At 39.3% G+C, this 21,384-nt stretch overlaps 1 protein-coding gene across 2 annotated transcripts in view; it reads right to left on the reverse strand.

Moving 5' to 3' along the window:
- The window catches only part of ogdhl (oxoglutarate dehydrogenase L), a 122,867-nt gene that overhangs the window by 34,035 nt on the left and 67,448 nt on the right, over nt 1-21,384 (reverse strand). For both annotated transcript variants that reach the window (XM_020533566.2, XM_048616279.1), the window contains 7 exons: nt 19,648-19,776; nt 19,334-19,513; nt 17,303-17,455; nt 14,920-15,022; nt 14,275-14,403; nt 6,688-6,838; nt 5,019-5,146 (listed from right to left, as the gene is read on the reverse strand). In XM_020533566.2, coding sequence (XP_020389155.1) covers nt 5,019-5,146; nt 6,688-6,838; nt 14,275-14,403; nt 14,920-15,022; nt 17,303-17,455; nt 19,334-19,513; nt 19,648-19,776 — 973 coding nt within the window. The remainder of the gene's footprint in view (nt 1-5,018; nt 5,147-6,687; nt 6,839-14,274; nt 14,404-14,919; nt 15,023-17,302; nt 17,456-19,333; nt 19,514-19,647; nt 19,777-21,384) is intronic.

Here is a 21,384-nt window from a genome sequence, read left to right on the forward strand (position 1 = left end):
CAAAGTCACGAGAGTGACCTCAGTGAATATGATAAATCTCAGTGAATGTGATAAATTAAACACCTCAGACATAGAACACAAGTGTAACCTTGGAAAGACCAGGAGGGTTGGGGCCACAGGCCCGGATACAGCAACGGCTGCTGTGGAGCTCTGACCACGTGCTAACACCTGTGAGGCCCCTTTAAATTCCACAGTTTTTTAAATAGTGGGCATAGCCTAACTGCCTGATCTGTGTGTCTGAATCTTCTCCTGAAGAAACTTAACAGCAGTGTGGTGCTTTTTAATCTAAAAACCTCATATATTAAACAGCTTTATCCTCATGCCACTTTCATAGGCCACTCACCTACTCTCTGCCCTGCTCTCAAAGATCTGGAATCCTGGCAGTCACCAATGTGGAGTTGTAATGAGAAAAAGTTTGGGAAGGACTGTTTTGGAGGATTATGTGTGGCGGTACTTTTACTTTATTTGTTCACAGGATATGGGCATTATTGGCTATTAATTGCTCATCCCTGGATGCCTGGAGGGTATTTGAGAGTCAACCACATTTCTGTGGGTTTGGAGTCACATATAGGCCAGACCAGGTAAGGATCGCAGAATTCCTTCCCTAACAGTCATTTGGGAACCAGATGCATTTTTACAACAATCGGCAGTAATCATTAGGTCAGCTTTTAACTTGAGAGTTTTATTGAATATAAATTTCACCATATGCTCTGGTGTGATTAAAACCCATCTCTCAAAAGTATTAGCCTGGATTTCTGGATTACTCATCCAGTGACTTCACCACGATGCCACCACCTCCCCTACATCCCCATTGACTACACTACAACAATGACTACACACTTAATCAGTATTTCATTGACAGCAAAATATTCTGAGGCAATCCTGGGGTTGTAAAAGATGCTATGTAAATGTCAGTCTTTTTTCATTCAAGGGAATCCTGGAATTCCCTTTGTAATAGCATGGTGTTCCTCCATTACTTAAACTGCAGTGGTTCAAGAAGGAAACTCACTACCTTCTTCTCAAGGCATTAGGGATGAACAAAAATGCAGGCCTAGCTTGCAACGCTCATATTCCAAGAAAGAACAAAAAAAAATCCATATTTGTATCACCAGTGAGGACACACAAGTATGGTCAATACAGTAATTCATTTTAATATGTGACTTATCTCATGGTTTATGAGCCATTATACTAATGCTAATTGACAGACAGTAAGAACTGCTAGAGCCAGAGATAACACAGAGTGGAGCTGGAGGAACACAATAGGCCAGGCAGCATCAGAGGAGCAGGAAAGCTGATGTTTTGGGTCAGGACCCTTCTTCAGAAATTTCTGAAAAAGGGTCCTGACCCAAAACGTCAACTTTCCCTCTCCTCTGATGCTGCTTGGCCTGCTGTGTTCCTCCAGCTCCACACTGTGTTATCTATATACTAACACTAATTATTTTGTTTGCACAATTAACCTAAATGCATACTAATTTTCACATTGTTAAGAGAATTAGTTCAAGCTCTAAATTGAGAACATTTCTTGTGTTCTAAAAAGAAAAGTGATGCAACAGTGACAACAACCTGCAGTGGCTTTAACATTTAAAAAAAATCACAAAGTGTCTTAAGGGAACACAATGCAGACAAAAATGGGTGCTGATCCAAACAACTGGAGGGAGAAACAGGTGATTGATTAAAGAAAAACAATGTTTTCAGGAAGATATGAAAAGAAGAGAGGGGTACAGGTTTAGAGAGGAAATTTCAGAGTTTGGGTCCTGGTGGCTGAAGACACAGCAGTCAATGGCAGAATCAAGAGCAAGGTGGGTGCAGGAGGTACAATATACAAGAGCCAGCACTGGATGAATGAAATTGGGGTGGAGTGGAGTACCATGAGGTGGGCATAATGAGTGAGAGCATAATTGCAATTTTGGAGCAGGCATAAGAGACAAAAAGAGGAGAGGTGATGAAGGACAAAGATTTGAAACTGGAGCTGTTGAGGGACAATCAGTCAGCAAGTACAGGGAAATGGGACGTGGTGTGGTATTGAAAATGGGCAGCAGATTTTTGCTTGGGCTGAAGATTAAGGAAATGTGGGTTGAGAACCCGGTTGGGAGAATATTGGAATTATCCAGTATGAAGGCTGACAAAAGTATGGATAAGCATTTCAAAATCAGGCAGCTGAGGGACGGTCAGAAACAGGCAATTTATACAGGTGAAAATAGATGGAATAATGTGATTGAGAAGGATGGAAGCCCTATTCAGCATTGCAAAGAATACTGACATTGTGATAAGTCTAGTTTAACTCATATTCCCAGGAAGGGTTTGAAATTACTAGCAAGGATATGGAGTGATGTCAAGGCAGTTTGAGGACAATGCTTTCTCTGTTACAAATATTTAACTTGAAAAGCTTCAGCTCATGCAAGACTGAATGTAGGACATGCAATCTTATATCATTGATAATGAAGGGATTGAGAGAGGTAGTGGAGAGGTACAACTGGGTATCATTACCTGTAAAAGCTGATGCCATGACTGTGAATGCTATTGTCATGGTGCAACAGAGGCAGAGAAGGAAGGTAGGTCTTTGGGGTACTTTGGAGTTAACAAAGGGGTTAAAAGGAGAAGCCATTAGTGAAAATGCTTTAACAGGTTGAATGTGGAAACAAGCAAGTGCAGTCCCACCTACTAGACAACATATATTGAAAAACAAAGAAAGTAGCTTTCATTCTGACACCCTGTCAAATGATCTGAAAATTAAAACACATTTTTATGTAAACTAATAAGCTGAAAAGTCAATCATGCGTATTTGGATGGCAGTGAGAATAATCACTTCACAATTATGAACATATGGTCATATTTGTAAAAAAAAGAAGCAATCTCTCCTAAATTATATATTACTTGATTTCTGAATATTTGGAATTTCAACTCAGTTTGGAATAGGTGAGATTTTATTTCAACTCCATGTTTAGCTTCATATCATTTAGTCTGAAAGTTTTCCCATAGCAGCACTAATAGCCCCAAGTACTCATTTTATACTCGGCACCAACTTGTTAGAAAGCATCCAAGTTTTGAGCAGTTGCCAGTATGATCTAGTAACATCTGGCAGTCCAGCTATTTGTAAGCTTGTTTTCATGAATCTTCCTTGTACCTGCTTATTTGACTGTCACCCAAACAAGAGAACTTGAGGGAAACCCTCAAATGCTATTGTAATACTGGATCAATGGGTTACTTTACAGCCTTCACGGCATTAAACAGCTGTACATTTTTAGACCACTTGGGAATTACCCGTATTTTAAAACCTCCATTAATCAGTTATTGGGAATCCATTAACGTACCAGAAGTTTTAAATAAAACAGAAATATGGCCTACGCCTTAGCACAAAGGCTGATCAATTCACTGAAAAGCAAATTGAAAATCAGGCCAGATGTAGAAATACCCATAGCAAAATGCAGCTGTGAGTAGTAAGAAGGATGCTACATTTCATAGAAATAATAACAAAGTTCTCTAAAGAATGAAATACTGTAAATGTAAAATAAACATGGCAAGAGGCAAAAACGAAACATTATAAACTGGAAACACAGTTAAACAATAGTTACAAAGCTTTCAGAACGTACAAGTGATGAAATAGACTGGTATATTAAATGCCTTGTACATTCAATGGGAGAGCTGACCGCTAAGGAAGTAAATCCTGAGAAAAAAATCTGGAGTGGAGCCCAACCGTTGACTCAATAGTCAAATGGCTCAGAAAGTGAACTATTGCAAACAGTGTAAGGAGTTTGATATGGCTACAAATGGTTCATGGGGACACAAGTCTTTTGTAGCAAAACAGGTAGTCGACAGACTGGTAATAATCCAAGAATCAATGAATTCATTTCTAATCCCAGAGGATTGGAAAACTGCCAATGCAAATTCAAATACTTATGAATAGACAGATTGAAAAAAACAAATAAATACAGTTCATTTGCCTTAACATCTGTCATTAGAAAAATGTTAAAGTCTATTATAAAGGATGTAGCAGCAAACCATTTAGTGACAGATAATAAAAATTTGACTATAGCACAAAAAGAACATGTTGCCTTAGAATTCACCAAGAAGGGAGAGATGGCTTAGGACAATCAAGAAGATTCTTACTTTTCCATTAATAAACAGAATCAAATCATTGAAGGTTCCGGATATTTTATCTTAAAGGGAGAGAGTTATTTCCTTTTCTTTGAATCAAGGAGGTAAACTAATAAAGATAAAGATATTGAGAGACCCTGGAACAAGTCAGTTGCCAATGCTAGTGATTGATAGTATTTGTCTACCAGAAGGCTTACAGAGAAGAAACTATTAATTGAAGGTTACAAACTAGTCCCAGTATGCAACATCAGATTAAACAGTGACTGAGTAAATGGAAATTTGTAGTTGGAGGAGTGAAATGTGGAAACTGGGAACAGGAGTAGGCCAATTGGCCCTTTGTGTCTTTTCCACCATTCAATATGATCATCACTGAATCTCAATCTCAAGGCCAAATTCCTGTGTTTTCTCCATGTCCCTTCATTCCTTTAATATGTAAAAAATTATCAATCTCTTTCTTGAATGTACTCATTGACCCAGCCTCTAGAGTATTCTGTCTTCTTCACATTCCACAGGTTGACCACTTTCTGAGTAAAGAAATATTTTCTCATCTCAGTCCTAAATGGCTGACCCCATATCCTGAGACTGCTTGTGATCCCTGCTTCTGGTCTCTGCATTCAGGGGAAAAGTTTCAGTCAGACATCCTCATCTCTCCCAAACTCTAATGAATAAATGGCTAATTGAACCAATTTCTCATTATACAATATTCCTGGCATCCCTGATATCAGCCTAGTCTTTGCTGTACTCTCTCTATGGAAAATATATTCTCTTTTAGATAGGTAAGCAACCATTTAAATGAAACCTCTGAATCCTTATTATTCTTGTACCCGTCACCTCTACACCAGTTCTGGTGCAACTCACTCAAATCAATTGTAAATGTTGAAACTAAACTCAAAGAAAAAGGAATTTGACATCATTTCACATACCTAAGACACCAAACTCAGAAAGTGAACTGTTGCAAACAGTGTAAGGAGCTTGGTCTGGCCACAAATGGTTCATGGGAACACAAGTCTTTTTATCTACATCTTGATCATGTAATACATGATGACGATGGCTGCAAAAGTAACAAAACATGACGTTAAGACATTTTCAATTCTGTCCCTAGAAATAAATACCAGTGTTTATTTGTTTTCTTTTCATATGGTCTTGCTAACCTGTGGCAAATTTATAGTTATTAAAGTATTTGTACTTCAAGTTCTCCTTGCTCCACCACTCCATCTGGTCTCACACCTACCAAGTTATAAGTGACATCCCTAGATTTCCCACTAAAAATTACAAACTCACATCTATCTGTGCTGAAGTTCATTTGCCAATTATTTGCCAATTCTAATCTGATTTTTTGAAATCCTTCACAGTTTTAACTAACTGCTCAATTTGATATAATGCATAAATTTAGAGACTGGGAGTTTGGTTACCAGGCCCAGTTGTTAATGCAAATTGTGAACAACCATGGTCCCAGCACTAACTCTGTGCAGCACCATTTCTCACCTTCTATCACTTTGAATACTAATCTTTACTCTCACTCTCCATTTTCGATCCTGAAACCAGCTACCAATAATGGACTTGAAACATTAACACTGTTTTTCTCTCCACAGCTGTTGTTAGACTTGCTGAGTTTCAACAGCATTTTGTGCTTTTGTTTTATTATAGGAATCCACTCTAGTGCTTAGTCCTGAAACCACATTTTCTTTAATGGAGTCCCTTATCAAAGGCCCTTTGAAAATCCAGATAAAATTTCATCTACTATATTACCACTGTCCACTCTCTCTGTTATCTTATCAAAAAAGTCAATAAGATTGGTTAAGCAACTTTCTACCTCTCAAAATTCATGCTGACTATTCTTGTTATATTTTCCTTTACTAGGTGTTCTTATATTCTTTCCTTTAATAGGGGAGTCTATCATCTTCCTACCATCAATGTTAAGGCAGAATTTATAATTGCCTACGTTCTGTCCTTATTTTTAATGGGATTATGTTAGTTATCTGCCAGTCTTCTATTTACTCTAGAAAAATAAATTACCTTAACCTCTTCAGAAAGTTATCTGTTATAACTTCAACATCAACAGATTTTGGAATAATTGAATGCAACTAACACAGGTTATATTCAATTATATTATCTGAAGGTCAGAAAGTGTAAACTGTCAAAAAAGAGGAGCCAAAGGCCTAGTGGTATTATCACTGGACTGTTAATCCAGAGACTCAGGTAATGTTCTGGGAATCTAAGTTCGAATTCTGCCATAGCAGCTGGTGGAATTTGAATTCAGAAATATCTGGAATTAAGAATCTAATGACGATCATGAATCTATTGCTGGTTGTTGGAAAAACCCATCTGATTCACTAAACTTAGGGAAGAAAACTGCCATCCTTACCTGTTCTGGCCTACATGTGACTCTAGATCCACAGCAATGTGGGTGATTCATAACTGCCCTCTGGGCAATTAGGGATGGGCAATAAATGCTGGCCTAGCCAGCGACACCCTCATCCCGTGAATGAATGAAGAAAAAAAACACTCAGCTTTCCATGGACTTCACATAAAAGAGTTGACACAAAGTGGTGTGGAAGTTTGTTACACACTAATTTTAGTATTCCAATTTACCTGAAGGTGCCTCGTTCAACATCTTGTCCACTTAGCCTTACATATATTCCTTCTTTCAGCAAAGAACCAAATGCCATATACTCTGCCAGTGCCCAATCAACTATGTGATTCTTGACCATCTCTGCTCGACCCCTCAGGATACGAGACAAACCTGGAAAAATTATCAATGGTTGTTCAGGTAAATAACAAAAAAATGATAAAAGAAATTAAAACAAGATGTAAATATCAGTGATTAAAAGACTGATGACCCCTTTTTTTAATGGTATAAATCAAACTTATCAATTTGAAGAAAAGATTCTAGTTGTTCCCTCCCGTGAGGTATACTTTCAAAATTTTATTCTGAAAGTATTATTGTACATCTTTCAGTTGGTGTTAGCTTGCCTGAGGCACAAATCTCCAAGACAAGTTATTTGCTCAGGTTGCAGTGAAGAATTTGTGGGGATAACATACATAGGCTAACACATGAGATCAGTATTGAGGGAGTGGTGTATTGTCAGTAAAACTACATCTGTTCAGGGAGATGTAAAAGATCTCAAGGCATTATTCAAACAGCAGAATACAATACCAATACCATGCACAACATTCTCCTCTCAAGCACCACCATCTAAAGCAAATGATTATTTTTCTGCTTGTGTGTCATTGGTATATATATATTTCTGGCTATCACATTTCCCAACAGAGCAATCCTGTCCGCAACGAGCTGGATGGCCTGAAGATAAACATAAAGAAGTCCTGGATATATACAAGCTGTATCTTCTCTGCACGTTACAATTCAATTTTATTGTTCAAATGGTATATAAAAAAAGATGCAATCACTAAAGGGTGTGGTATGATCCAATTGAGTGCAAATCCTTTTTGCCTGAATAACAAGTGCAATTAGTTAGTATTCATGAACAGATGGAAAGCAAAGCTCCTAGACATCAATATCCTTAAGGATCCCAGAGTGGCGAGAATCCAATTAAGAGATTTTGAGTGATTTTGGCTGAAACGTTAACTTCCCCAGATGTATGATCAAGGAGACAGTTTCCAGCACACTCATTTACAAGATAGAAGACTGTGTTTTGTAGAAGACATTACAAAATATTTGAAAGAAAGACAGACAGACAGACCTGCATTTAGGCAATACTTTTGACAATTCTCAGAATTTCAAAGCAGTTTATAATTAATGCTCAGCAAAGGACTGAGTTTTATTCCTTTACACTCCCATCTCAATGAATTTAAATCATGGAATGATGCTGTTCTCTTCTACTGTCACCTTTGCCCTCCTGCCTAATTCTTTGAACAGGAGTCACCTCTGTGCTCCTTTCACCCATCTCCACACTCTCCCTACCTGGAGCCCTCCTCTGGCATTTTACTTGCTTGATCTCTTCATCGAGAACTGTTGTTCTGACATCAGCCACCTTAACTTCTCTGCTTCCTTCACCCCTCTAACCTGTTAGCCTCTGACTTGCTGCACTCTTTTTCTTTGTTATCAAACTTTCTGACATTGGTGATGCAGTTGTTGTCTGGTATGCTAACCTCCATCTTGCAGAGGCTGAGCATCAACTCTGTCTTCTTCTGATCTGCCTCAAGACCATCACCTCACCACTGAAAATCAAGTTGTTGTTTCCAGGACTGCAAATGATCAGGTTAGATGTCCTCCCAACCACAGCTCCCTGGTAAAGATGGCTGAAGGATGTCAGTGAACCAGTGCAGTTTTCCAACTGATGGCAATGGTCTCATGGTCAGCATTAGACTCTTAATTCTAGATGTTTTTATTGAATTCAAATTCAACCTTCTGCCATGGCAGGAATCAAACCTGCAACCCCGGAATATTACGTGGGTGTCTGGATTACTAATCTAGCAATAACACCAATAGGACTAGGGCTGGCACATGGTGTAGGTGTGACATTGACATAGCACAATGATGTAAGGCCAACATGTCCACTCCCTTGACTGATCACTGCTGGCAACCATGACAAGCTATCCGACTTTGTGTCTGCATTAAAAGGCAAGTCAAGATAGAATACTGTAAACATTTAAGCTCCAGCAAGGAAAGGCAGGGGTGCCATGAACACCAAGTTAGATACAAAGTGACTAAGCTCGCAGACAGCAAATCAGGATCTCTGAGATGCACCCTGGTCCAATCCACGGAATAGGTAACTGCACCTGCACGCGAAGCATCCAAACAGCAGCCCACAATTCCCAAATCCTGTAATATTCCAGACTGGTATGGTATAGGGTGGGTGGGGTGGGGGCGGTCAAAGAGAAAGAAAGAGAGAGAGAGAGATGCTAAAATCTAATAAAAGGTCACAAAATTTTAGCAAAATTATTTTTCCATCAACTTGTTAAGATTTGTAGTTATTGATTACATTGTAGTGTAATATGAGAAAACAAGCAAATTGTCTTCTTCTTTCAACTCAGTTTTTAGTTATGAAAAGAGATTGGATATACTGGGCTTGTTTTCCTCAGAGCAGAGAAGACTGAGGGGAGACATGATTGAGGTGTCTAAAATTATAAAGAGCAAATATAGAATAGACAGGTAGGAACTTTTCCCCTTGGTGGAGAGATCAATGACTAGGGGGGGATAGATTTAAAGTAAGGGGCAGGAGGTTTCGAGGGAATATGGGAAAAAGAATTTCATTCAGAGATTCGTGAGAATCTGGAAGTTACTGCCTGTGAGACATCCAGATCAACTATCAACATGAAGAATGACCATCGCTTTACAGACAATGTATTTCATCAGTGCTACAAAAGCAAAAGGAACTGTGTGAGACAGTCTATCCCATTCTTGGACTCTGGACTTTTGATCTTTAGAATTTTGCTTCTCTGTCTATATCGTTTTTCTACCCACAATGTATGTGTCAAGTTGTCTGTCATTTGTCTTAACTGTGAATGAGTGTGCATGTATTTGGGCTTTTTGATGGGGTATAGATTAAGTCACATAGTAGCAGTTTAGAAATTCTAACATTTCTCTAAGATTTATTAAGTTAAGTGTGTTTGTTAAGTGTGTTACAATATAGTTATTTTCCTTTAATGACAAAACTTGGTGTGAATTTCTCTTGTCCTGAAAGCAGCCAGTCAGACACCTTGGTGGACTAATTTTATACATTTTGTGATGGCTTTTGGAACAGTGGGCATAATTATCATCACACTCTTCCCAGTTAAGTCATGACACTCTTTACCCTTCCTACTGGTTTATAATCTCTTACATTTCTATTTATCTTCACTCGTAATGAAAGATCATCAACCTGAAACATTAACTCTTTCTCTCGGCAGATGCTGCCTGGACTGATGAAATTTATACTTTTTTATTCTTATTTCAAATTTCCAGAATATACCACATTTTTATTAAACAACTTTTACCAAAAAATATCCAACCTTTTTCTCTTCTCCTGAAACCGAAACATGTATGGAAGCTGTCTCACAGATGGTATCAACTCTTTCCAAGTTTAACGAACATATTTGAGTAGGTACAAAAGATATTTGTGGAGCAGCCAAGCGCAGGAACATTGTAGTGAAACTCAATCAGCTCCTGTTCATAAATACTGTTCCATCACAGATCACTAGATAATGACAAGATCCGCATCTGATTTTCTCCTCTCTCGTCAGAAGACTCCAAGATCGACTACAATATTCTTTCCCCACAACACCAATTTGCTGAGACTAGTCATTCAGTACTTCTTTCAATCTGGCTGGTTCAGCACATAACAGCCAGTGCAATTATCCATTGAGCCATTAGGGGCTTGAATTAGATTACAAATTAACAAACAGAAATCAAAGTCCACTGAGGATGCGAGAAAGTGTTCATCTCTGGTGAAATGTAAGAAATGACAGAAAACCATTTCTCACAAACATTCTTAGAATATGGAGTAAAGAATTTAATTTCGTAACTGTATAATAGGCATGTGGATGGTCATCAGCCATATTTTCCCCAAGAAAGTCTGCCAATCATCGTGCTGTGTGTAAGACATGCAGTGAATCATTCAGAATCCAGGGATTACTAGCAGGTATTGCTGCATGACCTTTTCCTTTGGAATTCAAATATACTTAAAAATTTACCAGAAACTCGATATAAAAGCACTGGTCAAAAACATTATTACTAAGGTTTCTTTTAAGATTACATGATGCTTAAGAATACAGATTAAAGACATGAAGATAAATAACACAGTTAAGAAACAGCCCTTAGCTGTTATACATCATTGATAAAATCCTTCATGCACATCTGGCACATAGATAATAAATAGCATAATAGCTCTGTTTTTTGTCAGCTTTTGAAATCCTATCAGACATCCTATGCATGATATGTGTGTTTCAACAATCTTATTATTAAGTCTTGATGGTTCAAAATTAAGAAAAATCTGGGTATTTCACTTGAACATAATAGGGAATAGCAGTGCCTTGGCCTACAGTCTTTCAACAGGTATACTATTGTTTTATTTTAAGCACTCCAATACAAAATAAATTTCATTTCCATACTTAACAGAAATGGAACATAGACTTTAGTAAATGTTACCCTGGAGAATTTCTTAAGCTATCAAGCTATAATAGTTTCCTTTAAATAAATGTGTGACTAGCATAATTACAGAAACCATTATCACTGAGGATGTGTTGCTGTTTATGTCTCCACCTGGAAAAATATGTACACAGTGAAATGGAACAGTAGTTTCTTAGTTGCATGGAACTTGATGGATCTCACTGTGTTAAACCAAACTGATAAACCCTGCTTTGAGAAAATGAATAGCATTATTTCAATTTTACTAGCCCAGAGACAATATAGATGCAAAGTCTTTTCAGATAAAACTTGACAACTTATTTTCTTTTCAATCATTCATGGCTTGTGGGCGTCATTAGATAGGCTTGAATTTACTGCCTATCTCTAACTGGAGATGTTGGTGGTGATCTGCCTCATGATTCATCTGTTGCAACCCATGGGGGCCGGGGTGGGGGTGGGTGTGTGGGGTGGGGTGGGGCAGGGTAAGACACCCACAGTGATGTTAGGGAATTCCAGGATTTTGACCCAATGACAATGAAGGGGTACAGTTCCAAGTAAGGATCGCGTAGTTTTTTAAAAATTCTTCATGGGGTGACAGCATCGCTGGCTAGACCAACATTTATTGCCTATCCCTAATTGCCCATAGAGCAGTTAAGAGTTGACTATGTTGCTGTGGGTCTGGAGTCACATGTAGGCCAGACCAGGTAAGGATTGCAGATTTCTTCTCTTAAAAGACATTAGTGATCCAGACCAGTTTTTCCAACAATTGACAATGGCTTCATGGTCATCATTAGACTCTTGATTCCAGATTTTTATTGAATTCAAATTCCACCATCTGCTCTGGCGGGATTCAAACCCCAGTTCTCAGAACATTACTTGAGTCTCTGGATTAACAGTCCAGCGATAATACCACTAGGCCATCGAACCACCACACATCCCAACCCCCTAACCCCGGCCAGCCTCAATGGGAAAGTGTAGGTGTGGGGTTGCTGTGCACATGCTGCCATTGTCCTTCTGGATGGAAGAGTATTGTTGGAGCTGCACCCACCCAGGTAAGCAGAGGGTATTCCATCCCACTCCTGATTTATGCCTTATTCCTAGTCTCTGACCTGCTCTTGTAGACTTATTATTTCTAGTCCAGGTCAGGGACTAGGAAAATAGTAACCTCCAGGATTTTGATAGTGGCAGCATCAGTGATGGCGATGCAATTGAATATCAAGGGGTAATGGTTAGATTCATTCTGGGGATAATAATTTCCTGACATTGATATGGCAAAAATGTTATTAGTCACTTATCAGCCTAATCCCTAACGTTGTCCAAATCTTGCTGCACGTGGACACACACTGCTTCAGTTTTGGAGGAGACACAAATAGTGCCGAACAATGTTTGCTGATTATTGTACATCAGCACTTCAGACTTTATGTCTTATGTCTAATGAAAGACATTGATAAAGCAACTGAAGATGTTTGTGCCGAGGATACCACCCTGAGGAACTTCTGCAGTAATAACCTGGAGCTGAGATAACTGCCGTGTAACAACCACAACAATCTTCCTTTGTGTTACATATTCCTCCAAGGGCAGAATTTTCCCTGAAATGGTGCCTAGGTGAGTTTTAAATATGGTGCCAGCAATGAGAACAAGGCAAGGTCCTGGAGATGGCAAGCACTTCCATCTCTGCTGCTGCATTATTGCACAAGAAGGGTGCTCTCGAGCCTAAATACATCCTTAATTAGGAGAGCAGCAGAAGAATGCACGCGAAATTCACCATGAACTCTAGCAGGAAACCCTCTCTGAAAATCCCTGAAAAAATACTTAGCTAAAAATAATGGGAAAATTTAGCCCTGGCTTCTGTTTTTGTATTCACTTGTCTCCTTTCTACAATATGGCTTCACTTTCCAGAGAAAAGGAGAAACAACTCCTGGTGCCCCTAACAGTTGTTTGTGAAGTTTACTTGATCTACTCATTTGTCTTTAACAATGATTTGCAAAGTTGAAGGACTGATTCTAATTCACTCTGTCAAGCATAAATGACCAATGACGGAAAATGGTGTTAGGTCATTTACTGTCCCAATTACACTCGCTCTGTGGTCATCATTCTGGGTAGGGTTCAGAGTGGCAGGCAACCTGCTTCAGCTTGAAGGTTATGTAATGGGAAAATCAGGGTGTTACAATTTGACAGCTCAGGAATATGAAGCTTAGTTTCAGGTTTCATACAATCATCCTAGTTGAAATCTAATAGCACAGGCTACGATTGAACCTGTGATCTTTTTGACTTATTACAAAGTTGGCAGTTGAGTTTCTTGTTCTTACTTCATTTTATTGTACTCCTATTCCATCCATTCCTTTTATAAGCTGCTGAAAAATCCATTTAGTGGTTGCATCCGTTTAAAAGTTGTGATACTACTTTTGGCATATGTAGTAAAAGACCAATTATATTGTTGTACAAGAAACACCCTCAGACTGGCAGGTCACTTCAAAAGTGCAACATGAATCAAATTTTATATCTCCTTCTTTTATATTAAAATAATTAAACCCACCTGCAACCACCTTTATCCAATTCTGCCTCTAATTCAGCTAGTGACAGATTTGTCACTGTACCAAACCCAGCATGGATTGGGGGGAGGGAAAGGGCACAAGCTGCAGATGGACAATAACATACTGCTGTAATCTCATGCACAAAAAAAAAGGCTGATGGATAATATGAATCCTGCTCTGCTCGAAATATATTTTATTTGAATATTATACACAAGTGCTTGTACTTGGCTGGCTGGCTGACTGTGGCAAGTTCACAATTAAAGCAATTTAACATTCATGCCAAATTAGGGAAGCAGCTCATTTGTGCTCCTTTGAACAGCAGATGGTGTTTGCTTTGACCCACTGCACCTTTTCAGTCCACCTCCCACTCCACAGGCAGTTCAGTCGGCTAGCAGCTAACACTTAAGTTTTGATACTGGAACATTGATAAACAAAAACAAGTGCAACCCTGAATTAATAAATACATCAGTACATGCCTCATATTGTTAATCTCCCAATCATCGGAAACATTTCTGGAACAAAATAACTGCATTTAACATATTGTCATCGAATAGCCATGATGTGTTCACATATACGTACCTGAATGAATGGTAAAATCTTCCACAGGCACTGAGCTAGCTCCATTCCCAATATGTTGGAGGATTTCTCCAGAAACACCAGTGGGGGCACAAGTCAAACTCTTTGGCTCTCCACTTTGAGTAAAGAAACCTAAGATGAAAGGCGAGTTTTTCTAATCATTAAGCTGATGGTACAAGGGAAAATGATAAATTTCACTAAAAGAATGCTCTGAGGCATCATTTAATACTGCTAAGATTAATCAAGAAGTGTAAAAGCAAGACATGGTCAATGCTTATTTTGAGACTCAGATTAGATACATTCCAGCAAAGAGTTGAAGTTATATTCTAAACAATAAGAATGGAAACCAGTTTGATAATTTGTTTTTATTTACATTCTATTTTTAAAAATGTCCTCTTCGCAGTTCAAGGAGCTCACCGGCATATTCTCTAGGGCAATTAGAGATGAACAATAAATACTGGCCCAAGCAGCAAAGCCCGGATCCCCCGAACAAATAAAACAAACTGCTGTGAACCGCATTTTTAAAATGTGTTATCAGTTTCTACTTGCTTATTTTTACACCTTTGTAAAAAACCAGTTTATCACTGTGTATCTTTACAGCAAGTCTTAGATATATAACCTCCTATTAGGCAATCAAATTTTGCCCACCTGGCCAAGGGGAATCAAGCCATTCTTTAATTTCAAGAATTTTCTCATCCTTTGCTCTGGTAAAGGCTTCCTCACAAATTCTATCATAGACTGCTACTTCCTCCTAAAAACAGACACAGTCATCGAATACATATATCAATTTATGCTAAACCGGCTACAACATCTGCAAGTAACATAGCTGGAAAAATTTACAATCAGAAAACCAAAACAGAATTTGGTTGACTGTGTTTTAAAACCCACAAAATCAGTTGAATAAAAATCAGTTTTATATTTAACCATTAAATCACAATCTTTAAAAAAGTCATAATTACAAGCTCATTCAAATATTGTTAAGTCCTCACTGCCTAAGAATATATCTTGTTAGTGTACAGTCTGGGTTTATTTCTGAAATTTACAAAGAGGACGCATCTGAAATGAGATCAGGTGTTCCCCACAGGAGGGAAGAGAAAACTAAGTCAGTCAAGCACTTCCTGGCAACATTCACATGAGGTCTGGCAGTACATGTCCAAACCGTTACTGCAGAATGTCAAATCAGCCAGTATAAATCAAAACCAATATGGGGATTATTAATACTGAATTGCAACTGTGGATCAAAACTATAAGTACAGAATTCTAAGAGCAACCTTTATGGGTTAGAGAGCCCCACAAGCAGTTGCATTTAATGGTGGCAATGGGAGTCTTGCCCACAAGCTGGAGAGCTGGCAGGAGCCCTGCATCACCTCCTTTTGGGATGGCTGATGTTTTAAGTGCTGAGTATGCACTTAGGCATGCTGGGCCTTCCCTAGGATCAAGGACCCTGGAGCCAGAATTCCTGCCGACTGAGTGTTGCTGACCAGACAGGCAGCTCTCCACCGATTCGCAGTGCTAATACAGAGCTGTTGGTACTACATACATGTTTGGTCAGATTCTTGATGAGCAGGACCCAGGCACAAGTGAATGATGGAGGTACGAGAAGTATAGGATGGGTAGGAAGGGTATCAGGAGCTAAGCTCAGGAAGGAAGCTCTCAGTGGGCCTCCCCTTCCCCAGCTGTGTCGCTTAATCAGACACTGTGTTCAAGAACGAGCGATTCCCCTTGCCGACTTCAACCCCAACAAAAAAAACAAAGAACAAAGAACAATACAGCACAGGAACAGGCCCTTCAGCCCTCTAAGTCTGCGCCGCCAAATTTCCACACTAAAACTGTCTTCACTTACAGCATCCATATCCCTCTATTCCCTTCCTATTCATGTATTCGTCCAGGTGCTTCTTGAATGCTGCTGTTGTGTCTGTTTCCACCACCTCCTCCGGCAACGAGTTCCAGGCAGTTGCCACCCTTTCTGTGAAAAAGTTGCCTCACACATCTCTTCTAAACTTCTCCCATCACACCTTGAACCTGTGTCCCCTAGTAACTGACCCCTCCACCCTGGGAAAAAACCTCCTACTTTCCACTCTATCCATGTCTATCTATAAACCTCTATTAGGTCACCCTTGAACCTCCTGCATTCCAGTGAAAACAAACTCAGTCTAGCCATCCTTTCTTGATAGCTAAAATCCTCCATACCAGGCAACATCTTCTGTACTCTCTACAAAGCATCCACATCCTTCTGGTAGTATGGTGACCAGAACTGTGCGCAATATTCCAAGTGTGGCCTGACTAAAGTTCTATAAAGCAGCAGCATAACTTATCTATCCTTATACTCAATGCCCCTTCTAATGAAGGCAAGCATGCCTTTTTCACTACCTTATCTATCTGTGCTGGTACCTTCAGTGATCTATGGACCTGTATACCCAGATGCCTCTGCATATCAATACTCCTAAGGGTTCTGCCATTCACTGTATAATTTCCACCTGTACGTAACCTTCCAAAATGCATCACCTCACATTTGCCCAGATTAAACTCCATCTGCCATTTTTCTGCCCATGCCTCCAATGGATCTATATCCTGCTGTATTCTCTGACAGTTGTCCTCACTATCTGCAACTCCATCATCTTTGTATCATCTGCAAACTTACTAATCAGAGCAACTAAGTTTTCCTGGAAATTATTTATGTAGATTATAAACAGCAGGGGTCCTAATATTGATCCCTGTGGAATACCATGAGTCACAGCCCTCCATTCTGATAAGCATCCTTCCCTTGCTACCCTCTCTCTCCTATGACTACTTAAAGGTCTTAATTAGTAGCAAGGCAAAAAGGTTATCTATGGGCCTTACCACCATGAACTTATGTGCGGCAGAGGTGGAATCACACTGGGGACATCAGCCATCACATTTTCAATTGAGTAAATGACCCCTGCCATCGAAGTTGTCATGGGGAGTGTATTAAAATCCACCCAAGCAAACAATTTTCTCTTGTTAAGACTATAATTTGAGACACAACTGGTAACTGACACACAGTGCAAACCTCATACTCCTGCAGTGTCAGAACTCCTTCAGACATCAATTTATCTGCATATTTCTTCAGAACAGGTACTTGCTGTTGGACCTGCTTGTACATCAGTGGCTGTGTGAACATTGGTTCATCCATTTCATTGTGTCCTCTTTTACGATAGCAAACCTACCAGTTGACATCAAGATTGTGGATATAATTATCCAAGCTCAAAACTTTTTTTGTATTGCATTATCTAGTTTACACAATTACTGGGATCTCAGATGGTGTCAGAATTTCTTTTAAAAGCTTGATTGAAAAAGAAGATCAAACCTACTATTTCCATTGCCTTAGTCAAAAGGTGACAAAAAAATTCAAAAATTTTCAGGAACACTCAAAACATCATTTGCTGAGCTATTAAAAAGATCCACTATGATCAAATTGATTATTTTTTGATATTGATGGTCTATTCTGAGAGGTGAAATGGAGCCTATTGAGATGCAAGCTGAAGCTCTCTCCATTTTGTCCAAAATTATGGACTAATCTCCACACCTGTGGTAGGTAAGGAGCAAAATTCTTAAACTGCATCCAAGAGAACTTTTTTAGCTCATATGTTTATGGCCCAACAATAGAGGGGAGGTTCTGAACCTAATATTCAGAAAGTAGTCCAGACAGTTTGAATCAGAGATAGTAGGAACTGCAGATGCTGGAAAATCCGAGATAACAAGGTGTAGAGCTGGACGAACACAGCAGGCCAAGCAGCATCATAGGAGCAGGAAGGCTGACGTTTCGGGCCTAGATTCTAGGCCACAATGATACTTTATGTTGGTCTTCACAATGGAAAGGACGATACAGGTATAGACATCAAGAAAGAGGACTATGAAATATAAAAAGAAACGAACATAGAAGGAGATATTAGTGAATTAGTAGCCATCAAAGTGGGTAAAATGCAAGCCCAGATAAAATGTAATCCAGGCTGTTGAGGAGGGCAAGGGAGGGGATATCGGGGGCCACAGGTGAGGTGCCAGAGGGTTGGAGGATTACTAGCAATGTCTCATTATTTAAAAAGGGGAGGATACACCAGAAAATTATAAACCAGTCAATCTAAGCTTGGTGTTAGGGAAATTACTCGATTAATCAGACATAGTCAGCTTGAATTTAAGGGAAGGTTGTGTTTGATGAATTTCATCAAATTTTTTGAGGAGGTAATCAGGAATAATGATGAGGTGAATGCATTTGATGTGATATACATGGACTTTAATAAGATTTTTAAGTGCCCATGGAATTCAAGCCAAATAGTACAGTGGATCCAAAACTGGCTGAGGGGCAGGAAGCAGACGGTGATGGTACAGGGATGTGGAAATCTGAATGGGGTTCCACAAAGGGCCTTATAGACGGCCTTAGCTAAGCCATAGAATACAAAAGCAAGAAGGTTGTGCTGAATTGTGTAAACACTGGTTAGGCCAGGATGCTGCCTGGGTGGAGGATCTAAGGCAAGAGGAAAGATTGAATGGGCTGGGCTTCTTTCCTTGAAGCAACCAAGGTTTATAGGTCGCTGATAGTGGTTTGTAAGACAATGAAGGGCACAGATAAGGTGGATAGGAAAACACTTTTTTCATGAGTAGACGGGCAAGAACAATGAGCACAGAATAAAGGTAACAAGTATAAGGCTAAGAGGAAAGTTGAGGAAAATGTTTATTATCCAGAGGTGGTGAAGTCTAGAATTCAACACCTGAAAGTGTGGTTTGGCCATAAACTTGTAACATTTAAGAAGTGTTTAGATATTAATTGTGTTGTCATAGCCTCTAGAATTATGGGTCAAGAGCTGGTAAATGGGATTAAACTAATCAGATCTTTGTTAACAAGCACAGGCATCATGGGCTGAATAGCCACCTTCTATGCCGTAAACATCTATGTGACTACAAATTATTCTGAACCATATCATTCCAGGTGAGGGGAAAAAAAGTTTAATGATTGATGAAATTGTACCATATATAGTTTGTCCAAATATATGTGAAATTATGTTTGTAACATGTCAAATACTGCAATGTAATATAAAATAATTACCAGATCGATTACAACATCCTTATTGAATGTGTTCCTCCACTCTGCAGCTACTTTACAGACATATATCACTGCTTCCGGGTCATCACTATTTACATGAAAGATAGGCGCATTCACAACACGTGCAACATCAGTCGGGTATGGAGATGAGCGGGCCATGCGAGGATCTGTAGTAAACCCAATCTACAACAGCATTTGATTTCCAAGATTAACAATTGTACCAGATAAATTTCACTGATCAGAAATAATTTAGCAATTTACTAATACATTTGTCGTCAATTTCTATTTTGTATTAGCTCAGATGTGCTTTCTCTTACCTGATTATTAACAACAACATGGATAGTACCATGTGTAGTGTAGGATGGGAGGTCACTGAGATGAAACGTTTCATACACAATACCCTGTCCTGCAAAAGCAGCATCACCATGCAGAAGGATGGACATAACCTTGAAATTTAAAAATAATTATTTTCTGAGTTAACCATTTCACTCTTCAAACCTTTTTCTTAGAGGTTATAAATTACACAGTCCAATTTATACTTTTATTTATAACTATAAAACCTTGGTGAAAGACTAAGTCCAGTCCTGATAAAGTAGCTTCTCATACGTTGTTTTTAAATGAATAAGGCCCATACAATCCAGGCTACAAAAACCTAAAAATCTTGTGGAATATCAAACCATTAGAATTCAGGTTGATAGTTAATAGTTAACTATTTCTATTTATACTTTTGGCTGACGAAGCTTGAAAACACTATTTTGCCTTTTCTAGAGCAACTTAGCGGCTCTGGATCTGCTCTTGAGCTCGGCTTCAAAAATTTTTTAAAAAAGTAATAACTGTGGATGTTGGAAATCAGAAAGAAAAACAAAAACAGAAGTTGCTGGAAAACTCAGCAGATCTGGCAGCATCCATGGAAAGAAATCAGAGTTATCGTTTCAGGGCCAGTGACACTACTTCAGAACTGATGGTAGTGAGGAAAAGATTGATACTTACACAGAAGGTGGAGTGGGGGTTGGGGAGTATAAACAACAGCTGGCAATTAAGCTGAAAGAGAGAGAAAAACTGTTGGACAGGCAAAGTAGTGGCTAAAGGTCATTCTGGGGGAATGAATAGCTACTAATAGGGGCTGTTAGTAGCTCACAATGGATTGTGTGTGGTAGCAGTCCATGTGATGACAAGGCCTGGTATGTGGGAGTTGGGGTAAGGACATGGCCTCAAGCCCTAATATTATTAAACTCGTTATTAAGTCCTAAAGGCTGCAGAGTTCCCAAGCAGAAAATGAGGTACTGTTCTCCCAGCTTGAGCCAAGCATCACCGGAATACTGCAGCAAGCCTGAGACAGAGATGTTGGCCAGGGAACACCGTGGGATGTTGGAGTGGCAGGCAACTGAAAGCTTAAGGTCTGTTTTGAAGATAGAATGTGGGTGTTCTGCAATCTGCTTGGGAACTCTGCAGGCTTCTAGACATAAATAGAGTTCAACAATTTTAGGGCTTGAGGCCATGTCCTTACCCCATACCCAACACACCAGGCCTTGTCATCACAAGGACTGCAAGCACAGACAACACATTGTCAGCTAAGAGCACCCATTAAACAAAGAACAAAGAACAATAGAGTACACGAATTGGCCCTTCAGCCCTCAAAGCCTGCACCGACACATTCTGCCTTTCCATACTAAAACTGTCTTCACTTACAGAATCCGTATCCCTCTACTCCCTTCCTATTCATCATTCCTAGCGCGTTCTAGGCACTCACCATCCATTGTGTGAAAAACTTGCCTCACACATCTCTTCTAAACTTTGCCCCTACACTCCTGCACCTTGAACCTGTGTCCCATAGTAATTGACCCCTCAACCCTGGGAAAAAAGCCTCCTACTTTCTAGTCTATGTACACCAATTAATATCCTTTCAACTTCAACTTCACCACCACCCCCCACCTCAGTTTCCAGTGTTTCAGTGAAATCAAACCCAGCCTTGCCATCCTTTCTTCATAGCTAAAATATCCCCATACCAGGCAACATTCTAGTAAACCTTTTCTGTGCCCTCTTCAAAGCGTCCA

The sequence above is a fragment of the Rhincodon typus genome, chromosome 34 (assembly GCF_021869965.1).
Source record: "Rhincodon typus isolate 14 chromosome 34, sRhiTyp1.1, whole genome shotgun sequence".
NCBI lineage: Eukaryota > Metazoa > Chordata > Chondrichthyes > Orectolobiformes > Rhincodontidae > Rhincodon > Rhincodon typus.